At 37.6% G+C, this 24,187-nt stretch overlaps 1 protein-coding gene across 2 annotated transcripts in view; it reads right to left on the reverse strand.

The window, feature by feature from the left end:
- Positions 1-24,187, reverse strand: part of LOC128871775 (dynein beta chain, ciliary) — a 44,495-nt gene that overhangs the window by 18,700 nt on the left and 1,608 nt on the right. Inside the window, exons 2-14 of one of the 2 annotated variants that reach the window (XM_054113830.1) lie at positions 15,596-15,748; positions 15,312-15,523; positions 14,988-15,229; positions 14,633-14,915; positions 14,306-14,571; positions 13,792-14,243; positions 11,482-13,052; positions 10,267-10,539; positions 5,959-5,988; positions 3,749-5,737; positions 2,356-3,068; positions 1,941-2,293; positions 1,033-1,856 (exon numbers count right to left, since the gene is read on the reverse strand). In XM_054113830.1, coding sequence (XP_053969805.1) covers positions 1,033-1,856; positions 1,941-2,293; positions 2,356-3,068; positions 3,749-5,737; positions 5,959-5,988; positions 10,267-10,539; positions 11,482-13,052; positions 13,792-14,243; positions 14,306-14,571; positions 14,633-14,915; positions 14,988-15,229; positions 15,312-15,523; positions 15,596-15,748 — 7,361 coding nt within the window. The remainder of the gene's footprint in view (positions 1-1,032; positions 1,857-1,940; positions 2,294-2,355; positions 3,069-3,748; positions 5,738-5,958; positions 5,989-10,266; positions 10,540-11,481; positions 13,053-13,791; positions 14,244-14,305; positions 14,572-14,632; positions 14,916-14,987; positions 15,230-15,311; positions 15,524-15,595; positions 15,749-24,187) is intronic. The other variant, XM_054113831.1, reaches the window with a different exon arrangement.

Consider the following 24,187-nt stretch of genomic DNA (forward strand, 5'->3'; position numbering starts at 1 on the left):
GAAGCAGAAAATCGTATTCAATGAGAGCAAATTTTGTATGGCTCAATCTGATGGCTCCTGCTTATATGCTAATTTTTTCTATAGCGATCGCTTTCTGATAGGCAATAACAAACTTCCGATCGAAGCATACACTAAAAGATGTAGAAGGAGATCGGCCAAACACCTAACAAAGGATGTACGAGCCAATTATATAATTGGGAAAAATAGCAATTCTTATACAGTATAGCCACAGTTTCGTTGGAAAGGCTTGCTGTATACCGCGGAGTGGTTAAAAGCCTTTATGGATCTGTCCATCGCAACGAGCGACTGTGGCAACCGAGTGAACTTTTTATGAGCAGTTTGTCTAACTTGACCTAACTTCAGTGGCATACATTGGGAAAACAATATGTGGTATAGTTTTAAGATTAGTATAAACTGGACTTTTCCGGTACAAGGGAATGAGGACATGGGGCAGATTTTATAGCCCTAACCACATGTCAATATTTCTTTAAGGTAAATTCAATGGCATTTCATTTAGCATTTCACCATTACCAGAGGACTTTTTTTGATTTTTTAAGTTAAACCACTACTAATGCTACCCTAAAGTTATCGGTCAATCCTCTAGCTACTTCAAAACTTATTCAGTAAAAAAAATTACGACTTAACCAATTATGCTGTTTCTGATAGGTCGAGTCAAACGAGAGTAACTGGAAATGTGACACATCAACAATTGGCTAAGATGAGTGCTGAGCAGACTGTAGCTGGTTTAAACAGTTGAATGTAACTTCATGCATGGGGTGTCATAAGTGCTGAGATGGATGGAACGCCAAAGTTTTATCATTGCACCTATCCCACCTTCACTAAGATTGATGTTTAGGAAAATAGGTGTTAAGATATGAACATCTGACTTACTCTATACTTTATATCTGCCCCAAGTTAAAAGTAAATTGGATACGTATGTATGAGTTGTTGTACATTTAGCTCTAACAAAATCTTGGAAAGTTTTATAGGAAAGGAAAGGAAGGACTAATTGTACCAATCATGAGGTCTCACCTGAAACACGTTGCTGATGTCTCTTAAATTGAAGATGTAATGCGACTTTATGGCCGTTGGCAAGAATATCTGTGTGGACTTGTTATGCAGAGCCAACGTCGCGGCAACAATGTTAGATGTCATGCGCGTCACTATCGGATTAAATTTCTGTTCAGCATTTGTGAAATGCTGTGACAAGATCGTTGAAAAGATCAAGGTGATGGAATCACCACTTGGAAAGCTTACGGCCAACACACAGAAATGCCGCTGAAGACGTGGATTGATAGTAAAGCTGCCAGCTGTCGGATTCATACATGCTACATACTGACAATTGTGTATATCTTTCAGCGACAACTTGTTGCGATCATACCAATGTCCATAGTCCAAATGTTGACGAATGATTGTGTGCGGTTGTACGGTACCGTAGCAGTCCACCTCTGGCATATTCATGTCATCAATATAGTAGATGAGTGTCTTATTACCCGGTGGGCCATAATTGCGACCTGCTTTCTTCTCCAATGGCTTCTCCAGTATCTTTTGCAGCATTTCTGAGGTGGTGTAGTAGTTGAAAGGAATCGTAGTGACCGCATAATTCTCATTGAGTGCCTGTAGTTTTTCATTGACGAGTACAGTTTTGCCGCAACCGGCAGTGCCCACCAACATAACGGGATGTCGCATATTCATAAGTAGTTCAAGGAAAAAGCGAACGCGTATCGATTCAGAGGTATGTACCAACACTGCTTGTAACGGTAGATCGGACTCAAGCTCGAATTTCGGTATTTTATCGGTCCAAGGGATAAATGCTTTTGTTTCCGTATCAAGGAAATAATCAAATACGGTGCCGCCTTTTTTTGGAAATATATCAAAAATATATTTTATTTGGTAACTAGCAGAAGCAGAAGTTACCGTTGCATTTCAATTATACTCACCTTGTGGGAATTTAACAGTTTTGAATTCGTTTACCCACCATTTGCTAAATTCGACTCTATAGTCGATCGCTTGATCCTGGAACATAGCCGATCCGAATGCCCAAACACAAGCAAAAACGAAATACAGTTCGTGCCATTCTTTTGGGCAATCGGCTGGTGTGTTCGTAGGCGTCAAGAAACATTCCAACAAGTGACATAACATCTGTATATGCGCCATTTCGGCAATAGGCGTAATTTTCTTAAAGCGTGTGCGTATGGTCTCCAATGAGGCTGGTATATATTTATCGAACAACATTACCAGGTTAGACTTCTCTGAAGGTATTTTGCGTGTTTCCACCCAGCTGCTGACGTAACTATAAAATTACGAATGCAATCCATTAGTATGATTTAAAAAATTAATTTATTTCGTACTTACGGATTCCAGCCTAAATCTTGCGGGTTTATATAGAGTATGCCCGCTCGGGACACGGTAGCTGGAGTGGCTGTTCTCAAATTGGAAATCTCAAAAAGCAAGCGCATCGAAGGTGTCAGCGCAATGCGCTCGTTACTGGCCAAAGTCAATACTTTGTTATCGTCCATAACGGTATTTAAGCTTTCAATCCACATAGGATCGATATCGCCATCGAGCACAATCCATTTGGGCTGATCACCCGTTATGTTTGCTTGATCTCGCATTATCACAGAAAACAAACCATCTTTCCATTCACGCGTAGCCGGGTTGATGATGCCAAAGAGTTCATCATTGGTAACAGCTTTTGGATTTAAATCATTAAAAATCGGTTTTCGTTTGATATTTTGATACGTGCGGAGCAAAGTTTTCCACACTTGAGTTTTGCCGGTGCCAGCATTACCAACAATGAAAACGGAATGACGCACTTCTAATAGCTCCTCCAACTGTACGACTTTTAATATGAAATTGTCTTCGGGCTGTAGTAAGAGATCGGATGCGGCTTGTTTGACGGTGCGCTCGAAATCCTGATCACGTTTTCTGGGTACATCCAAGGCGGGAAACAGATCACTAATTAGACCCATGAAGACAGGCATATCGTCTGTGACGATCTTGGGTATGTTGAAATCACGTAATGCGCGCATAAGCACCTCCTCCTCAGGGCGACCAGGATCGCCACGCTGTAAGGAGATAATTTCAACTTTAGTTTGTGGACAAGCAGTAATTTTCATAACAGCTAACTACAGAGATCTATAAAATTCCCCTTTTTTGTTATAACAAGTAATGGTTTTGAGAAAATTGGGGGTAAGAACACATTACAATTTTTTTGGGGGTTTTTACTCCACCTTTCTGATGTGATCGAAAACTCCACCTACTTTATAATTAAGTTTTAATCTTAAATAATATATGAATATGCATGTCCCAAAAAAATAGACAACTTTGAATAAAATGAGAGATTGCATTGATGAATGATCGAATTCCTGTCCTAAGTCTATAAAAAAAAACTACTCGGTGGCTTTTGGGACTGCTAATTACAAATCCGTTGTCAGTTTTTTAAAACTAAAAATGGCGGATCTAATAAAGCTGGTGCAAAATCAAACAAAAGAACGCACAGACCCGTATTATTTGTTGAAGGAAAAGTCGAAGGTACTTCGGGATAGATAGATAGGGAAGAAATTGGATAAGGCAGAACGAAATAATACTGCAACTTAAAATATTTTATACATCGCGATAATGTTTCCCTAACTCTGGCAAGCCAAGAAAACCTCTCTAATAAATGCTAAAATCTTGAATGAAATATCGAGAGCGCTTCGGCAGGCATATAACTTTTAAGCACTTTAAAAGGTCCGTAAATACCAACCTTCAAGGATCCGGCGACAACTAGTACCGACTTGATTGCCCTGAGTCCCCAATCGTAGTGATCCTGTTTAGAGAGCAACTCTTTGCATAGTGTGTAGAGCGTTATGAATTTCCTAGCTAACACACGAGCATCTTGGAAACCTTCTGCCACCAACATAATTTCACAAATCAGCTCAAAATCCGGCACAACCATAGCACAAGGCCGAAAAAGCGCCTTTAGATTTTCGGGCAACTCCGTACGGCCAGCATACCCGGGGTTCATGGTAATAAATATGCCCACTGTGGGCACACAGGAAATGAATTCACCCATAAAATTGAATTTATCTTTCTTGTCACGTATAGCATCTTGCACAGATTTCACCTGCACAGCCACAACGGAGAGCACCTCCACTGTGATGCGGTTAAATTCGTCAAAGCAGCCCCAAGCGCCTGTTTGCGCCAATCCTTTGTAAATATTGCCGCATGACTGATAGTCCATTTGTTCGGAACAGTTGAAGACGTACACCATAATGCCCAGAGCACGTCCTAAATCCTTCGTGGTTTCGGTCTTGCCCGTACCCGCGGGCCCAGCTGGTCCACCGCCCATTATCAAATGCAACGATTGCGTCAGTGTGATATAACAACGATCTGTTAGCGGTGTGATAACCAACCGCGGTGTATTACCTAAATACTCATGCGAATATTGAAATTCTGCATCGCAAATATTTGCAAAACAGTCCTTTTCAATTTCGTCATAGCGATGTCGCAACTGTGACTGCCACATGAATGCTGAACCCGAATCCAGTTTGGCTTGGATCATTTTAGCGACCACATCGCGCGAATGCACATCAATTGTACATATGGTCATTATCTTCTGACGATCTCCCTTGGTCAGCTCGCCCAGCAATAGTGTGATGAGCAAGCTCAACTGAGAAATCTGTTTTTTGTAGTAGTCCTTGATGGCATTATCGTAACCTTCCTCCAAACGACCGAAGGCAATGTTCACCTCGGTGGACCACCAAATTTGAGATCCACAGAGTGACACCTGTGCAGGATAGTCGAATAACCATTGCTCACGTTGCTTTTCCTCATAGGCAACTACAGCTTCGGACACGTAATGACGTAGCGAGGCACGCATGGCCGCCTGGATGCGATTCAGCCAAACTTCCACCGGTCCGCGTATACTCGCCAAATCATTGAATTCCACATATTCACCATCTTTGGCGTACATACCCGAAGCTGTGTCAATCTCGTTCGACCCGTCGCGATTAAATTTCAAACGTGCTATCGAATCAAAAAGTTTGGTCAAATGTTTGGTGACCATCTCGGGCTGAATGCCATTGCTGAGCACATCGAGTAAATCGGCTGATGACACAAAGTAGAAACGAGGAAAAGCTAAACGTTTCGTTTCCAAATACTCTGCCAGTGCCTTCTCACACAATGTAAGCTCCTTCTGTAGGTGTTCCAAGCGTTCGATCAACCCGGGTCGATTTGTCGACGCCACAACATTCGATGACACAGACATCTCGTCCATTAGTATGCGAAATTCAGCGTCGATGCGATCGAAACGATCCGAGTCGACTGGCAATTGCTTGCGTATGTCTTCGGAACTCATGAAGATACTTTCGAGATGGGTCCAAGTGCGTTGCACCTCAAACCAGACGGTGATCACCTGATCCGCAACCATCAGTTTGTTCTGCCATGTTGACACCTCCTCAAGGAAGTGCGCAATGTACTTTGATGTTATCAGATTTTGTAAGCAGACCTGATTATCTTCGAGAGTCTCTATGAGTTCCTCCGATGCCTTGAGAAGATTACAGCCAGTGCGTGGATGGAGTTCATGATCGAATTCCATCGTGGACCAAGTGGTGTGTAAATCACGTAAAATCTTCTCCATAGACATTTCCTTTACAGCTTTATCGACGATATTCTTCACCTCCTCCTCGCATTCATGCAAATTGAGACCCAACAGCTCGGCGAGTGTAGTTTCATGGTCCATTATAAATTTCACCTAGAAGAAGGTGTTGTATAGATAAAATAGATTAGTTGGATGATTTAAAATTTGAGAAAGAGTATTCTATTATAAAAAACTCTTAAAGCCAAGGAAATTGTGATAATTGTATTTTATTATTGTAGAAGAAAATTAATTGATTTCCTGTAATACCATGCAAGTGAATAATATATGGGACAACACAAACACATATGGGCAGGGTTTATTTACACAGAACTTACCGTTATGTCTTTCGGTAATGCGGCTAGACTCTGTAAAGAAATGTTATTTACAAGTAGAACTGTACAAAAGATTCAAACTAAGTTCACGTACACGAGGGAGCTTTTTTAAGTATTAATGTGTAACGCGAAGCGAGTCATTATTTTAATATTTTTTCTTATTATGTAAAGGCAAGAAATTTGTATTTTTATGGGCATACTAATCCAGGATAAATGTATGGATAGTAATGTTCTGGTGGAAAATTCTTTGCTTCAATCCAAACGATGGTCAATGAAGACCAAATGAGGAATGAATGAGGACCAAGTTCAAACAGTCCATCCACACTTGGCATGAACTACTAAAGTAACTTCGCAAAGGAGAGGGTCTAGAGAGTTTTCGTATCTCTAATTAAGCGACCAAACAATTTTAGGCCCACAAAAATGGAAGAATATCCAGAACTATGAAACTGTGATTTCCAAATGTTTGTCCTAACAAATCGATTTTAAAAATTGCGAACGCTTCGGAACAATAAAACGCAGTCGAGAAAGCAAAAGCTCTCCTAAAATAAAAATTATAACAAAAAATTGCAAGTAATAAGTGTTAGAAGCATATCTCGCGATGTTGGTTCTACCAGGTTGTAGAAAAATATAAATAATTTGTCACACATCTTTAACTAACTTATAAACAATTTTAACAAAAAAACACACTTGAGAAAAACGCGATTTTGGAAGAAGGAGATAAAAAGGCACTGCCAACCAAAGACTGGTCTAATAGCTGTTTCAGACTAAGGTGCGTTTCATAACTATAGGACACATAACATGAATATTTAATCTTTATTCCAAAAATATGTAGGTACTCCGTAAAAATAAATGAATATATGGAATAATACCGTTATTCTACTTAGTATCAATAAACAACAACTTTTCATCGTGGTGTTTTTGTGTTTGTTTGTACCGTTACTTTGAGCACGAGTCAGAGCAATTCGTTACTACTTTTGCCGTTTCATAACTATAGAACGCATTAGGAATTGAAGATTTAAAGTGCATTTATGTGTTCGCTGAGTACAACTTTTAATTTAAATCGTTTTTTTAAGTCAATAAATATCAATATGTCACGCGGTTCAAAACTTACCGAATTAGAGAGAGGTAAAATTACTGCGTGGGAGGAGGAGGGTCTCTGCGCCTCAGAAATCGCACGAAAATTATGTCACAAAATTATGTAGAAACACGTAAACCTTTCATTTGTAATTTATGATAAATTGTCATTGTCAAACATTTATTGTCAATATATAAAGAATGCAGTGATTTTTCCAAGTAAATAATCACTAAAGACAAAAACTATGGTTCCACAAATGGATAGATATTCAAGGCATTTTTTTCTATTTACGAAAAACTAGCGTAGTTTACGCAATTTTTGTCCGATTATTGAAAGTAATACATTAATTTCTTCGTTAATAAATGCACTCAAAGAATATTAACAAACATCTTTAATTTTGTTGTAAAATTATGCAATAAAAAATTGTTAAAGTTAAAAAAATGATAAAAAAAGCACTTTCTCCAGGTTTAATCAAATAAAAATCACAACTAACTAGTTTGAATAATTACTTGTTGTACATCATTTAAAAGGTCTGACAATATCCTTTATAAAACATATAAAATATTGAAAATCGGTGAAAAAATGACTGAGATATCCGTAGATTACCGCGCAAAGTCTGAAAAAACGGGTTTTTATAAACAAATAAAAATTGGAGGGTACAAAAAATATAACAAAAATATTTTTATGTATTATTCGACCATATAAATAACCTACAGTGTGTAATTTATCAGGTGTATTTTCAGTGTTGCACCGTGTAATTGGCGCGTACACTTCTGTTACTCACTCTGGTGGACAAGATCAAAGATCAAGAAAACAACACCCCACCAACATGCAATTTTAAACGAAAACAGCACATGGGCCAAAACGCCAACAGAAAATGCTAGTGTGCTCGCCAGACACTTCAAAAAGACATTCATAAATCAAAAGGACACTCAAAATATAACCTGCCTGCTACATTTGATACAGTCAACAAACTAATCAAGAGAGTAACTTCGGACGAAACTCAACGCAAAATCAAAGCCATAAACAACAAAAAATCTCCTGGATATGACAAAATTAATGTACAAATATTAAGAAAACTACATTACGATGGAATAATATACTTAAGAAACATCTTTAACTCATCCATTAAACTAAAATATTTTCTCCTTCCATGGAAAGTTTCAGAATTAATAGCATTGCCGAAACCAAATAAAGAATCCAGTAAACCGTCAGCATATAGTCCTATAAGAATGTTACTAATTCTTTTAAAACAATTTGAAAACTTAATCCATAATCGTCTTGACGCCATCATACAAGCGAAGAACATAATTCCCTCCCACCAGTTTGGGTTCTGACATAAACATTCGACTATTGAGGAATCTAAGCGTCCGGTACTTCTATGTTAAACATCAGGACGAATGCTTGGAGGTATTAAAAATGGATGCCGGAGTACCACAAGGCAGCGTATTGGGACCATTGTTGCATATAATTTACACATATGACATTCCCTATCCAAATGAGGCCAGCATGATTGCTACCTTCGCCGTCGACATAGTATTATTTACGTCTGATAGTATTAATTACGTCTTCGCTTATCGCATGGAAGTTACAAAACCTAATTGACACAATGTTGACTTGGTTCGAAAAATGGGGAATCCAAGTAAACGCAGACAAAACGCTCCAAGTAATATATACCAATCACAAACATGACCATCGTACGCTAACAATTAATAACATAGTCATCACTCAAAACACAGAAGCTATATACCTGGGCATGATCATTGATGCAAAACTGACCTGGAAGGACCATATAATCCAAAAAAGGAACGAAGTGAAAAACATATTCAGACAACTGTATTGGCTACTCAACAAGAACTCAAAACTGTCAGTATACAACAAACTACAATTATATAAGACCATGATAATACCCATCCGGAGATACGGCGTAGAACTATAGGGGACAGCAAGCAAATCAAATATACAAATAATTCAACGACTTCAATCAAAAATCTTAAGGACTATCGTAAATGCACCCTGGTTTATAACAAATGAAGACTTACACCGCGACCTAAAAATTGATCCCATAAAAGACGTAATCCAGAAATACAGTACGAAACACTCACAAAAATTACTAACCCATTCGAACAAAGAGGTACAAAAAATACCGCGCATGGAGTTGACGTAGAAATTGAGACTAAAGCGAATCACATTAACAGCATTAGCAGATACAAAAACTATTTTGACAAATTATAAACTAAGTATTTTATTGTTGCTAATATATTAAATGTAAGCTATGTAACTGTTCATTGAAACATGTTATTTAAATGCTGGTTTCAAGTAACAATTAATCTCTCACCCAAGCTATAAAAATTACTAAGTGTCCATGGGCAGATGTAATAAAAAATTGGGATGTTAAAAAAAACAAAAACTTCTGTTAGGTGTTTGCCGAGCTCCTCCTCAGGGTTGCGGTGTGTGTATTGATGTTGTTCCACTAATGGAGGGTTCTACAATTTTAAGCCGACTCCGAACGGCAGATATTTTAATGAGAAGCTTTTTTATAGTACCAACAAATAGTTTGGGTATATATAGATCTGGCAGATGGGCATCACTTTGCAGATTTTCAATTACGGAGCGTAGGTAATATTCAACAAGTGAAATTATTTGGTTGCTCGTTCAGAAGAAAAGATGTTAAATCGTAAACTCATTTCCTTCTATTATATTTTCAATTATTTTTCGTGTTAATTAACTTATTTTTTTTTGCTTATACAAGTTCCCAATTTTGACATTATCACTATTGCGAGAGAGAAAAAATTTGTATTTTTGCCTTCAAATAAAATGTCATTTAGGTCTCACCCTTCTCTTCCTTCAATTTGACCTGGGCCGCGTGAACGCAATTTGACAAACAAATAATAATTTAACAATTATTGTCGCACGGGCACTATTACTAATCCCGCGAACTTAAAAATGCTACCTTGTGTACGATCTACAATACAAAATTTACAAATAAACATTTGAGTTTTCTAAAAAGTAAAAAAATAATAAAAGCGAAAAATATTCAAATAGTGACTGTACAAGGCATACGCCTCTCTCTAGAGCATTCTGTGTATTTACAAATGGTTTAGAAGGAAAGATAGAGAGAGTAGCGCGAGTGCTTCAGAAGTAAGTCAAGAATTTTAGAAAAATTAATAAATACATGATCAGTGAATGTATAATTGTATGCACACAGTGAGCGACACTTTATAAAGCAAAGTAACCTTAGTAGAATTCATCAGCTGATTCCAATGGCGTTCACGAATAGCTGGATTTTGTAGCTCTCCAACAGCTCTCAACGAAGTCAACATATTCTTTACGGTCGACTCCAAATTCACGAATGTATCCCATGCACGCATCTCTTTGTCCAGTAGGCGTATATCCTTAGCAAATTTTTTACATTCAATATCCATGTTTTCCACATCGACTTTACGCCATGGTGTTGTTTTCCAATCTTCGATACAGGTTTGCACGATGTACACATAATCCCAAAGTTGCTGGTTGGAGATTTTGAGAATATTATATTACTTAATACGAAAGGAAATTGCGGTACCTCCAGAAAAACATTTTACATAAAAAAATATCAAGTCAATGTTTTTAAATTATTTTATTATATACATATGTACATAACTGTTTCGCAAAACCGATCCCAATTTCTTTGGGGTCTCTTGAGTTCAAAAACGCTTTCCTATAAAACAATATTTTATATTGACAGTTACCTGATTTTATTTTTGTAAATATGCCCAGACATATCTTTGTTTTTTTTTTTTCAAAAGCCTTCGAAATTCAAAAATACTGGCAATATTGTGTATAAAAGTATAACTACGGACTTTTGAGACAAAATAGCCTATTTGACACTATTTATTTTCAGAAGCAGAAACGTAGTGCTCCGCTAAAATATTTGCTTTTGAAACCATAATTATTTTGAAATATTTTAATAGAGAAAATTTTCCCTATCAGAACTACTTATATAAGTATGTTCAGGATCCCACACAAAAATATTTTCTTTTCAGAACCAAAACTATGGTGAAGTATTTTGCCTTCAGAACGATAGCCAGAGTCCTGCACTAAAACATTTTTCTGTAGGAATTAAAATAATTTGATTTCAGAACCACAATAATAGTGAAGAACTTTTCGTTCATCATCAGAATCCTATTTCTGCACTGAATATGTATATATTTTTTGAGGACATTATGGAAAGATCGTCAAAAGAGGTTATTTGCTCGAAAGTCGCGGTCATAAATATATGTATACAGTTATTTCCAATCAAGAAAAAAGTATCCAAATTGTTGCATGCAAAATACAAAATTGGTTTTAAAAAATGTTGTATACCGTCAACACATTCGAATACTGTTTAACTAAACAAAAATACATACCCTGAAGTATTCAAAAAGAATTTTGAAACAGCTAAATTGTTTACTACCCATTAAAATGTTTACCTTTAACATTCTCAACTCCTTGCGACATTGTTTCAACGCCTTAAACTCGGGTATATTAACCTCGAAAAGGCTACCCGATTGCTGTATGTCGCGCATCTCACATTCCAAACGATATATATCGTCATTTATGCGATCGATTAGCAGATAAGGTTGATGACAATCGAACCGAAAGAACTTGTAATGTTTGAAAATCTCCCGAAATAGTTGTGTATGTGTCTCAAACTCGGCCACCTTGTTCCGTATGCGCACCACTTCGGTAGCCTGCAACGGCGACACCTGTTGCTTCACAGTCACAGCAATCTTCTTCGTGTTCACCCATTGCTCAGGCAGTTCTTGCAACAACACATTCACCTCTTCCGGTATATCCATGTCGAAGTACTTTAGCAATTGTATGGTCTCTTGCATGGGCTCAAACATGTTGTCCGTTTTGACTGCGCGCTCCTTCACTTGCATCAAATATGCCATAATGCTCACAAGTCCGTCGTAGTCACCCTCCTTTACGGTCTGCAATAGACCTTCATCTGCCTTCCGTATGAAACTACTCAAATCCATGAGATTATTTGTGACAGTATTCACCAGATGTTCCTTAAACATATTGCCCCATTTGCAAACAGTATTTAGCAGAGCTTGCCTAAAAGGACGCACGTCTACTTGGAACCAAGTATTGAAAATCTGAAATGGCGCAATATCTTCAATTTCACTAAATAATGATTCGTAGTTGTCGATTTGTTCGCGGAATGCCTCTATGGTGGGTGCACTTGGTTGTGGTGCGCTCGGATCTTTCATTAACACCAAATCTATTTCGTCCACATCCAGAATACGCCCGTACTCGAGAAAATATTCCATACATTCTTGACGGTCGTCGAGCCAGAGGTAAGAGTAGCGTTCAAATTGGCGACAAAAGAGAGACGCTTCCTCCATAACCCGATCGACACCATTCAATATCTCGCGTCGCATATCAATGATGTCCTGGTTTTCCTTAACCATAACGCCATAGTTTCGTTTTTCATTCCTCTTCAATCGCTTAATTAGCGTTGCCATTTTCATTATGTCGCGCATCAGTTCGATCAACATATTATTGAAACCCATTGGATCTTCGGGATCAAGCGACGGTACAAATACCAAACTCGGTTCCACCAACTCTAATCGGGACTCAAAAAGCGGCGCACAGTTGTTATCAGGATCCATGTTCTCCGCCAAATAGCCAACACTCACACCCACGGTCTTCAGTATGTTCTCATAGACAATATTGTCGACAAAGTTCACATAATTCAAGCAAATTTCATCTTCTTGCCTATTCTCCATATTGAACTGAATCAAATTGTCCTCAAGTAGTTTGTGTATTTCCACAGAAGCGGCTTGTATCTCAGCGTATCGCTTGGCCGTACGATCTGGACGCTCTTCAATGCAAAGCACCGTATCCTTTTTGGAATCTTTACGTTCGAAGAGTGGTTGCTTCGCCCAAACGGACATGAGTTGACTGATTTGTTGTAGATTACTTTGGGTATGATGCATACGATTTTGCAAAGCAGCTACAGGAGTGCGAAGCTTGTTTAGATATGTGGTAATATCTGTAGGAGGTAAAAGACTTAAGGTGTTATTTTAGGTCATTTATATGATGCAGGTATGTTATGAGAGTTATTAACTGAGTGAGATTTGAGATATGAAATATGAGTAACATCACAATATTTTGCTCTAATTATGTGTAATATATTTTTAAATTTGTCGAAGTTGATTTTTTGGTTTTGCATATATCAGCATCGGAGCACAAAATTCTTTCTCATTTAGATTCGGGAAGTCGCTCGAGTAATTGAAAACACTTTTCTCCACATGATATGGCAAGTTTCCCAAACTTGGTCATTGCAAAATATACCCAGGCGATTGCGAACTGGTTTGAGAGAAGAGGATACGGTCTTACCTATCACAAAAGAAGATAGCTTTTAAACAAAGAAACATAAGGACGCTTCTTAACTTCTTAGAATGCACTTACAAAAAACATACTAAAGAAGATCCAAACATGTAAACAAAACAAAAATTGCAAAAAACCAACGCGATTTTGAAAGTCCTCACACTTATACTTTTTTATGCTAAGCTTCAATGAGTTTTAAACGTCCCACCCAGAAATTTCGTAAAGATTATGTTAAAAAAGTTGAGATTTTGATAACAATTTTCGAAATATGTTAAGTTTTTATGAATTATGAAAAGTTTGGAGGTTTTGATTTATAACATTGTAAAAAGATAAAGTGACGTAATTGTGTAAGCACAAGGGTACTTATATACTTTATTGTAAAAATGTCCATTTTCACTCACCCTCGGAGTTCCATACCAATTCGTCTACTCCAATCTCCACCAAATCATCGATTTGTTTTATTTCCGATTCGATCAATTGCAACTCAACAGGAGAACTATTCTCTTGTATAGTATTATACCAGTCGATGGTCTTCTCCAGGTTCAATGTGTATGTTCGAAATGTTTCATTCTTCTCTGCAAAATCCAAAGCGATTTCCGGTATACCCTCGACAACCATTTGCTTTAAATAATGCACCTCACGTAGAATACTAAAGAGTTCTGGACTGAAATTCAAAATCAACGAATTACTGTTGGGATCGCGTGCAATGAGCGAAACCTTGAGATTCATTTCGATTTGCTCGGGCAACTTCTCGCTCCATTCATCAAAGGCGCAAGTTTTGTGAATGCCCAGGCGACGCATCAAGCGTTCGTAGCGTGTAAATATATCAATAGCCATTTCCGATTTAGTGATGCTGCCGAATGAAATATAGAATACAAGAAACAATTCTGTACTAGAAATAAAACTACGTCTCACTCGTGTTGTAATTTTTGAAAATTTGTAACCGGTGTACTAATTCGCGCCTCTAGTTGATTGCACCAGCGTATGAAAGCGGCTACTGGTGGGCAATTATAGTCGGGATATAAATTAGTATTCGTTTGTTGCAAATCCAATTGCTTGTAGAATATATCCTCACAGGTGGTCATTTCCACTTCAAGCATTTGTACGATTTCTGTATACCGTTGTGTGAACTGCTCCTTAATTTTGGGGCGATCAATTACGCTGCCCACAATATTTATCAACTGAAAGTGGTGAGTAAACAATATTATTAAAATTTGCGGAAACTTACCTTCACCTCCTCACCTTGAACATACTCTCCAAATTATGGCAATCATCAAACGCTTGGCACAGTATCGCAGCTAATTTCATATCCAATTCCAGTATATGCGTTTGAAAGTCTTTGAAATCGTCATCAAACTCATGATCATCCGGATCGAGTACGTCATATGACTTGGAGGCGAATGCAGTAAAATATTGATTGAATTCAACATAAACTGCGGTGATGCGTGTGCTCAATTGTCGCCCGCGCAGGCCACCAATCTCAACTTTCTCTAATTTCAAGAATTCAATCACCGTAAAGAAGAACCTGAAAACATAAAAATCAAGCTACGCATGAAGAACACAACTTAAAAATACATAGATATGACTATAAACACACCATTGTATGGTTGTTAGACGTTCCAAAAATGCATTAAAGCGATTGAAAACGGAATTTGGATGAAAGGTCCAGAAAATCGGTGGTCTCTCCTCAGGCGTAGGAAAGAAGTCAGCCAGGTGTTCTTTGTAGTACTCGAAAAGTTCGCGAAAGAATTTCAAGATTTGTATAGATTGTGTGAGTCGTTGCATTGCTTCATCAATATCGCTGTGGAATATCGAGGAAGGATCGAGATAACGCTTGGCCTAATAATCAAGAAAATAAAAAATAAATTTTAGCCAATATAGAATTTTAAGTTCCCGTGAATATCTATTATATACTATTTACCTGATGTATAATCAGATTACAGATTTGTTTCAGCAGTACCGTTATTTTCGAAGAGTTACTATAATAACGCGAATTGCCCCACATAGTACAAACTACGTACATTAACGGTATTAGCAATGGTTTACATTCGGCGAAATCAAATTCTTCCAACAATTGTATTAGGCGCTTCAAAGGATTCAGATAGAGTGTTATGTCTTTCGCTTCGGCCAACGCTAACATATAAAAAGAAATAAGATAAACTTAAAGTTCTTCAAATATTTTGTTTTTTTTAGCTTGTTCTTTACCTGTTACAACATTCTTGAATATACCTTGGAAGCATGGATGATACGCACTATCGGTGTACTCCAACACCAAAGCCATGGCACGTATACGTTCACCACGCAATTGGTCGAAGATGAAGGATAAGTTTTTGAGGCGGTTGTTCCAGAAAGCGATTTCTTCAAATGAAAAAGAGTACAAAGGATAGTGGTTATTCCAAATAAACACATCCCTGCATCATCCGCTTAAATTCAGAAAAGCGAAAGAAGGACAATGCAGGAATGAATAATCGCACCAACTTCACTACAAGTTTTCCAGTTTGTAAAAACTACCAGCCCGAAAACAAACATCCGGGAACTCACTACAACAGCTATCACTACCCAAACCAAATCACATAATATATGATAACACGGAAATATACATATACAATTTAATAGGTTAATATAAACGTGTAATTATGGCAATACAATAACCAAATATAAAACATTGTACTAAGTAACTACGGTGCCTTCGAATCGGAATTGTTAATTCAATTTATAACGGGTGATTTTTTAGCTATTATCTTTTTAAACAGTTGGTTTAAACAGCTGACGCACGTTTCGTGTTTTGTTTCACTGCAAACATCTTCAGTTTGGTCTATAATTTCACCATGAATCGTCTTACAAACGAACACCGCTTGTGTGTGTTCTGTTAAGAAAGTTTATAGCGCGCCTCTTCCATTTTATGGTCACTTTAATCGACCCACTGAAGCGGCTATGCGAGCTATTGTGACTAAATTTAGAACCAAATTTACATTATTGTTCATCAAACCACCAACACGCTTACGTAGAGTGCAAACTGAAGAAAATATCGCAGCTGTATCGGCCAGTGTTAATGATGACCATCAATTATCGATTCGTCGCCGTTCGCAGCAGTAGGGCCTCTGTTACTCAACAAAGTGGACAATTTTGCGAAAGGTGTGAAGCCTAGCAAAATACAGCTGGTGCAAGAATTGAAGCCGAACGACCTACCGCAACGCAGAATTTTTGGTGAATGGGCTCTTGGAAAGTTGGCCGAAGATCTACTTTTTCATCGAAAAATTCTGCTCAGCGACGAAGCTCATTTTTGGATCAATGGGTACGTAAATAAGCACAATTGTCGATTTTGGAGTGAAGATCAGCCAGAAGAATTCCAAGAGCTACCAAAGAATCCAGAAAAGGTCACAGTTTGGTGCGGTTTATGGGCTGGAGGTATCATTGGACCGTACTTCTTCAAAGATGCTGCGAATCGTAACGTAACTGTGAATGGTGAGCGCTACCGTGAAATGATATCCAACTTTTTTTGCCCAAAATGCAAGAGCTTGACTTGCATGACATGTGGTTTCAGCAAGACGGTGCCACATGCCACACATCACGCGTAACAACGGACTTGTTGAGAGGTGAGTTCGGTGAACATTTTATTTCACGTTCGGGACCTGTCAATTGGCCACCCAGATCGTGCGATATAACGTCTTTAAATTAGTTTTTGTGGGGCTATGTTAAAGCTCATGTCTATTCAGACAAGCCTGCTTCAATTAACACATTGGAAGACAACATTACAGCATTTATATGTGAGATACCGGCCGAAACATTGGAATGAGTATGCCAAAATTGGACTAAGCGGATGGACCATTTGAAACGCAGTCGCGGTCAACATTTGCATGAAATAATCTTCAAACTTTAAATTATATGGACTGTGCTATCGATTTAAATAAAAAGAGGTTGTCTGTAAAGTCGGTTTACTGACGATAGTTTAACGTGACAACGTCATAAGAAAATATTGATGGAATGGTTGCAATTTTCAAAACAAAATTTTAATTTTATTTGTTTGATAGATATTTTGTATGGATATAGAGGAGGAGGTAAATGGAATTGCAATGGAATTGATCAAGTTACATTTACACAAACGTGAAAAATGACGATACATTTATCAAATTCATGAAAGATATCTTCAATTTCGATTGTGCATCAGACGTTAATAAGTCAACAACACTAAGAGGCACCATCATCGATTTGCCTTTTTCAAGACACTTTACACTCGAAACACTCCCTTTCATTTCCTACTTTTTCTATCATCGCCCTATTCTCAACAGAGAAATGGTTCATTACCATGCACACAGGAAGAAGGCATATGCAAATACAAGTATGTGAATTTATATATATTACAAATGCGCATATACATATAATACATATACATACATATATATGCTCACTCAAGTAAGACAGAGCCAGATGTCGAACGTTGCCGAACGCGGGGTCCGATTGTGCTCTTTGTCGTTCGTTCCGCGCTCTCGCTTGCAGTTCAAGCACATTAGCTTACATTTGCTTGCGCACGGAATAGATTCGTATATTTGATATGTCCATATGACTTGTATGCATCTTTACATATAGATTTGTTCTTTTTGAAAATTGCGCGAAATTGTATATGTATATGCATGTTTATATACATATATTAGTATACAACATATCTTATAAGGTATATGGTAAATATTACCATACATTTTTTCCTTCATATATAATAAAAAAATTAATAATGATAACATTAAAACAACAGGTATTATTAACAAACTTGGTTTTATTTTAAATTCTTCAAGTAAATCAAATTAATAATAATCAATAAGAAGGCATATGCAAATACAAATACGTGAATTTATATATGTACATATGCGCATATACATACATACATATATACGCTCACTTAAGTAGGAGAGAGCAAGATGTCGAACGTTGCCGTTCGTTTGCTTTGTTCGTTCCGCGCTTTCGCTTGCAGTTCATTCAAGGTAACGACAAATGAGCAGGGTAACGACAAAAGAGCAAGGTAACACTAATGAGCAAGGTAACGACAAATAAGCAAGGTAACGACACATTTTTTCGTGCGTTCAGCCAGCTAAATCGAATTATAAGACGTTATCACGTCAAAATGTCATGCATTTTTCTGAATTTTACGTGTGTTTTTTTGAAAAACTTTCCTATAGCTTTTAAAAAATCACCTTTACACAAATAAGTCAATTTTACACAATAAAGTCGGCTTATTAGTGGTTTTGTTTTTAAAACGTGCGTTCTGCTACTAGTTTGAGTTTAGGAGATTGTTATTGTTTACAAAGTGACTGTGGGAGACGCGTAGATCAAGCATTAAGGGTTATGACTTGCTGCATTCTGTCAATGCGTCTAGTGCCTATTACGCGTAACATCTTACTGCTGCAAAACTCGCTTCAAGAGTTATATTTCTAATTGTTGGTGTCATCTTTAATGTAATGTCTCTCAAAATGCTGTCATGCGAACGTTACAAAGAAAGAGCGATACTGGTTGCAATCAGAGTCGTCATCGTTCTGGAAAGCCTAAAACTTCGCCAAATGGAGAGGATAAGTTCATATGTGTTGTAAGCAAAAAAAATCGTTTTCTAACAGCCCCTGAAATTCGCGAACAACTCAATTCCTCGCGCGAGGCTCCAGTATCTGTTTCGACGGTATAGCGACGACTAAGAAACTACGGCCTAAAAGGGTGCGTCGCCGCCAAAAAACTTTTACTTCGAAAGCAAAATAAAGTAATGAGACTTAATTGGGCTAAAAAACATAAAGAGTGGACAACCGAACAATGGTCTAAAGTCTTGTTCACGGACGAGTCCAAATTTGAAATTTTCAACAAACGACGCTGCCAACATATTGGCCGTTTGTCGGTGAACGCATGATGAACCAATGTGTTGTTCCCACAGTTAAGCATGGTGGAGGGTTAGTGTTAGTCTGGGGATGCTTTGCTGGAGAAAAAGTTGGAAACATTGTACAAATTAAGGGTATCGTGGACAAAAAGTCTACCACAACATACTTCAACGGCACGCTTTTCCGTGTGGGAAAAGACTTGTGGGCAGTGGATTCGTTTTCCAGCAGGATAACGATCCTAAGCACCCTTCAAAATTTTGCCAGGATTACATTGCAGCCAAAGAAAATCAAAAACAACTGAAATATATGGAATGGCATCCTCAGTCGCCGGATTGTAACCCCATCGAGTTCCTGTGGGACGAGTTGGTCAGAGAAGTAAGAATATTGCAACCTACTAATACAAAACAACTTTGGACATTTCTACAAAATTGCTGGAATCAAATAACAGCAGAATCTTTGCGTAAATTAGTTGATAGGATGCCCAGAATATGCGATGCTGTAATACGAGCCAAAGGCGGATATTTCAAGGAAACGAAAATATGAACAAATACTTGCGGGTTTCTTTAAAAGTTAACATATTTTGTATTAAACACAATTACTTTCTGTAAAATAACAATATTAAAAAATCTTTGACGAAGAAAATCATGATTATTTGAAATTTTTTTACAATTTTTCAAGTGAACCCAAACTTTTGACCGGTAGTGTATGTATTGCGGTTCGTAAAAGGAGTGAGATTCTGAGAATTCAAGACAACTAATGAGAAAACTTTGATATTTGCAATCTACAAGTTAACTCGAATATAGAGGGATGAACTTAAATCAGTCTCTACTCGGCGGATCTGCAATCGCACCTTATGCATGTCACTACAGCGTTTTTTAAGGGATGAAAATTGAGATTTGTGAAGAAATAAAGAGGGAACCGATGCAAATGATTATAAAAGGAATTTTTGTATTCTTAAGAACAGAAAATGGAAAATATAAATTTTCGGTGAAGATGTTCGCAGTTCATGATAGGAGCGAGATTCGAAGGGTTCGAGCTATTCAGTGGGAATACGGTACTTTTACCATATACGAGTGTTACCACCAAAGGTTCATAACTGAACCTATTTTGAAAACCTTAATATTATAAAGTAAGTATACCAAGTAGATATAGAAGCACTAGTAGCCATATACAAGTTAGCTCGATTCCGAAAAATACAATCACTCTCTTCGCGAACTGGTGCCACATTACTTGTAATTACATTTGAAAGTAGAAGCATAGATGATAATGCTGCCAAACTTAAAGTCGCCGAAGTTATGCAATGGACTGAAACGTCATTAAGCAATAATTTTTTTGGGAGCATCGGGTGTTGGAGATGTCTTCATCGCATTTTCTTGATGCTTTCTCATATGAAATTTAAAATTAAAAGGCCAAGGTAAATCATTGAATATCAAATTATCTTTGTTGTTATTGGTATGTGTGTGATTGACTTTTATTTTAAACTTGTCAAATTTTTAGCCAAATTAAACCAAATTCTTCAGACATCTGTATAGTAGTGTAATCATCCACACTGAACGACACAAATTTTTAACCATGAACCAGGGGAGATTGACTTTCAAAAATTATGCGGACCTGGAGGAAATGGAAACATGGGAAACTGAATTTCTATGTGACGCAGTTCCTTTCTGGTCAAGGATGTTTCAAACAATATCTACACCGATTAAAATATCGCACCCTAAATACAAAAGGGGCACAACTCAAAATTTTCCACACTCGAGCTTGACTTGTTTACAGCAGCACAGAAAACAAACTATGTGACATATCACGCTGAAATTTGCCATGTAAGCTTATAACAGTCCTACCAAAAAACAAAAAATTTATTTTTGCCATATGTCATCCGCGGACCGTTTTATTGATAACGTCTCGCTCATATTTGAGCAAAAGGTACATTTTGAGTTGTGACCCTTTTGTATTTAGGGTGCGATATGTCAGCGATCGATGCGTGCGATTCACGGAAGTGCGGACACTGGTGGAACGACAACTGAACTGCAGACTGAGCGCATATGAACTCGTTCGACAAATGCGTCTTCACCATTAAAGTGGGAAACTGGAAGCAGTGGTCGGGGAGGTTTTAATCCGTAGGCGCTTAGCGAATCGGGCATACTTATAGCACGGGCTATAGAAGATTTAACCTCCAGGTCCAGGGGAACAGATTTTGACGCATTGAATGCGAATATGAGCTCAGAAGAGCCCCAGTATGACAGGCTTTCGAGACATTCAACTCCAAAATTACTGTTGCTATTACTATTTTTGGTTATACGGGTGGGCCATATAGCGTTTGCTTTTTGAGCCACCTAATATATTTTTTGAGAATGGTAACAGAAATGGCATGTCAAATGTGTTCAAGGTTTGACATTTACGAAATGGGACGCTATACGCTTGAACAAAAATTAGGAAATATTGAAAACCTATTTCCAAAGTGGTGAGTCTTCTTCTTCTTCCACGGTTGCAGGAAATGACGAGCGTTACCGTGACATGATCAACGAGTTTTTGTTTCCAAAAATTGAAGAGGATGACATGGACGACATTTTGTTTCAACAGGACGGTGCAACTTGTCACACTGCCAAAGTTACACTCGAACTTTTGGCTACCGTTTTAGAATTCCGATATCAATTGGCCGCCTCGGAGCTATGATTTAAGCCCGTTGGACTATTTTTTGTGGAGAGCCGTTAAGGACAAACGCTGTGCGAACCATCCAGAGACGATTGATGCTTTAAAACACGAAATCGAAGTTGCTATTCATGAAATTGGAGCCCAATCAATCGAAAATGTGCTTAAAAATTGGGTTGATCGAATGGCCTACTGTAAAGCCAGTCGTGGCGGCCATTTGAACGATATTATTTTTTATTCATAAATGACTAGGTTCAAACTTCAAAATAAAATAAAAAAGTTTGAAAAAATATTGATTAGTTTTTTTTTTATAGCCGATTCAAAAAGCAAATTTTACGTGGCCCACCCTATATGTATATGAGATTATATAACAATTATTGTATATTAATTGTTCGTACAGAATTATATACATCCAATAGCCAGTATAATGGTGTTAGGTCAACCGTACCAAACTTGCTGCATTCACTAAATTTTGTACGTCTGGTTTGAATTAATCACAGGCTCCAAGTCGGTACAGTCTATACGTGTGATAAAAATCGCCTGCACTAAATTTAAGGAAGACGACAGTCTAAGTCTAGGCAGTTATTTGTTATTTCATATTTAATAACAGGCTCCCGTCTCACCATTATAAAAGAAGTTTCCGATCTGGGAGTGATTTTTTATTAAAAATTCCTATTTCTGAGTCGTTTAAATTATATAATTTCTAAGTATTGTAATATTCTACATTCCCTCATCCGCTGATTTGGTTCAAACTTTACTATTTACCTCGCTTGCACGACCTAAGTTGGAATATTCTGTATTTAAGTGAAGGCCGCATCACCTTTGCCATATTAATTTTAAATTTAATCACAGGCACTGACTAATTTGCGGATTTTCGGGTCTGTGGTTGAATTGATCAACAACATGCGTTCGAGCAGATTTGTTAATGCAACCCTTGGAAAATCAAACATTCGGAATACAGATACCAGAGGAACACCTTAAGGCGATGTGCTCTCTCCTCTTCTCTGGGTTCTAGCAATAAATGTATTGCTAAAGGGTCTGGAGGGGAGTGGAGCCCACATCGTAGCCTACGCGTATGATGTTGATATGGCAGTAAGAAGGGAATTTCTCAATACGCTATGTAAAATTATGCAAGAACTATTAAATTCAGTTGGAAAGTGGTCGAAAGCAAACGAGGTAAAACGCCAAACAAAACCGAAATGGTTCTATTTACTAAACACAATGTTCCGGAAGTAGCTCCTCCATCACAAAGTGGCTCAGTAGCCGGCTTTAGAAGGGGGGTGCATCAAAAAGACTATGGATCATATACAAAGTATGACCAGTCTCTGTACACCTACAGATGCATTCAATATAATGCTGAACTTACTACCAATCGAATTATTCGGTAAACCAGTGGATGAAAAATCAGTTCATTGATTAAGGGAAATAAACTCATTCAGAACGACCTCTAAAGATCATTCGACAATATTGGAGTAATTCACCTGTATTCCTTGTAAAACAGCCTTCTTTTATACCAATTACATTAGCCCTAACAAATCCTTTATCTCAATGTTTCCTTCGAAAGAAGATTGGGATAACTGCCTAATTGAACATGAAAATGAAATAACTATCTATACAGATGGCTCAATATTGGATAATAAAGTAGGTGGAGGGGTCTACCCCGAAAAACTGAAGATAAAGCAATCATTCCGCCTACCCGATCGCTGTAGTGTATTTCAAGCGGAAGTCACTGCCATGAAGGAAGACATCAGTATCAGTATCATATCTGGTTTTTCCGAATTTACTATAATTCTATTCTTCGACTATTACACGAAAATGATAGTCTGTTGCCTGATCTTTGTTGAAGATCACATAATGTTGGAAGGTGTTTATCCGAGAGTGCTGTTAATATATCATCGGCGTATGTATCATAATTAGCTTTCCTCCTATTTTCCAAAATCTCGCAGAAAATTATTGACCGTCAGTTTCCACATAAGTGGAGGGATTACACCTTCCTGAATTGTGCCCCGGACAGGAAATTGATGTTTCGCTCAAATCTGTCCAATTCGCATTCATTCTATAAACGAATCTAGCGCACCGTTTACTCCCATTTCAGTAAGCGATCTTGTTATTGCCTCCGGATATATGTTATTGAAGGCACCCACGATGTCCAAAAAAACAATTCATTTGACCCTTATTTTTAAAAATCTTTCTGATTTCAATAGGAGTATTCTTCGATGAAAACAGCATGCGAATTGTTTCTAACACTGTAAAACCTAACGCACTCATTGTCATCTCCAATGGCACGAGGGTTACT

Source organism: Anastrepha ludens, chromosome 2, assembly GCF_028408465.1.
Source record: "Anastrepha ludens isolate Willacy chromosome 2, idAnaLude1.1, whole genome shotgun sequence".
Taxonomy (NCBI): domain Eukaryota; kingdom Metazoa; phylum Arthropoda; class Insecta; order Diptera; family Tephritidae; genus Anastrepha; species Anastrepha ludens.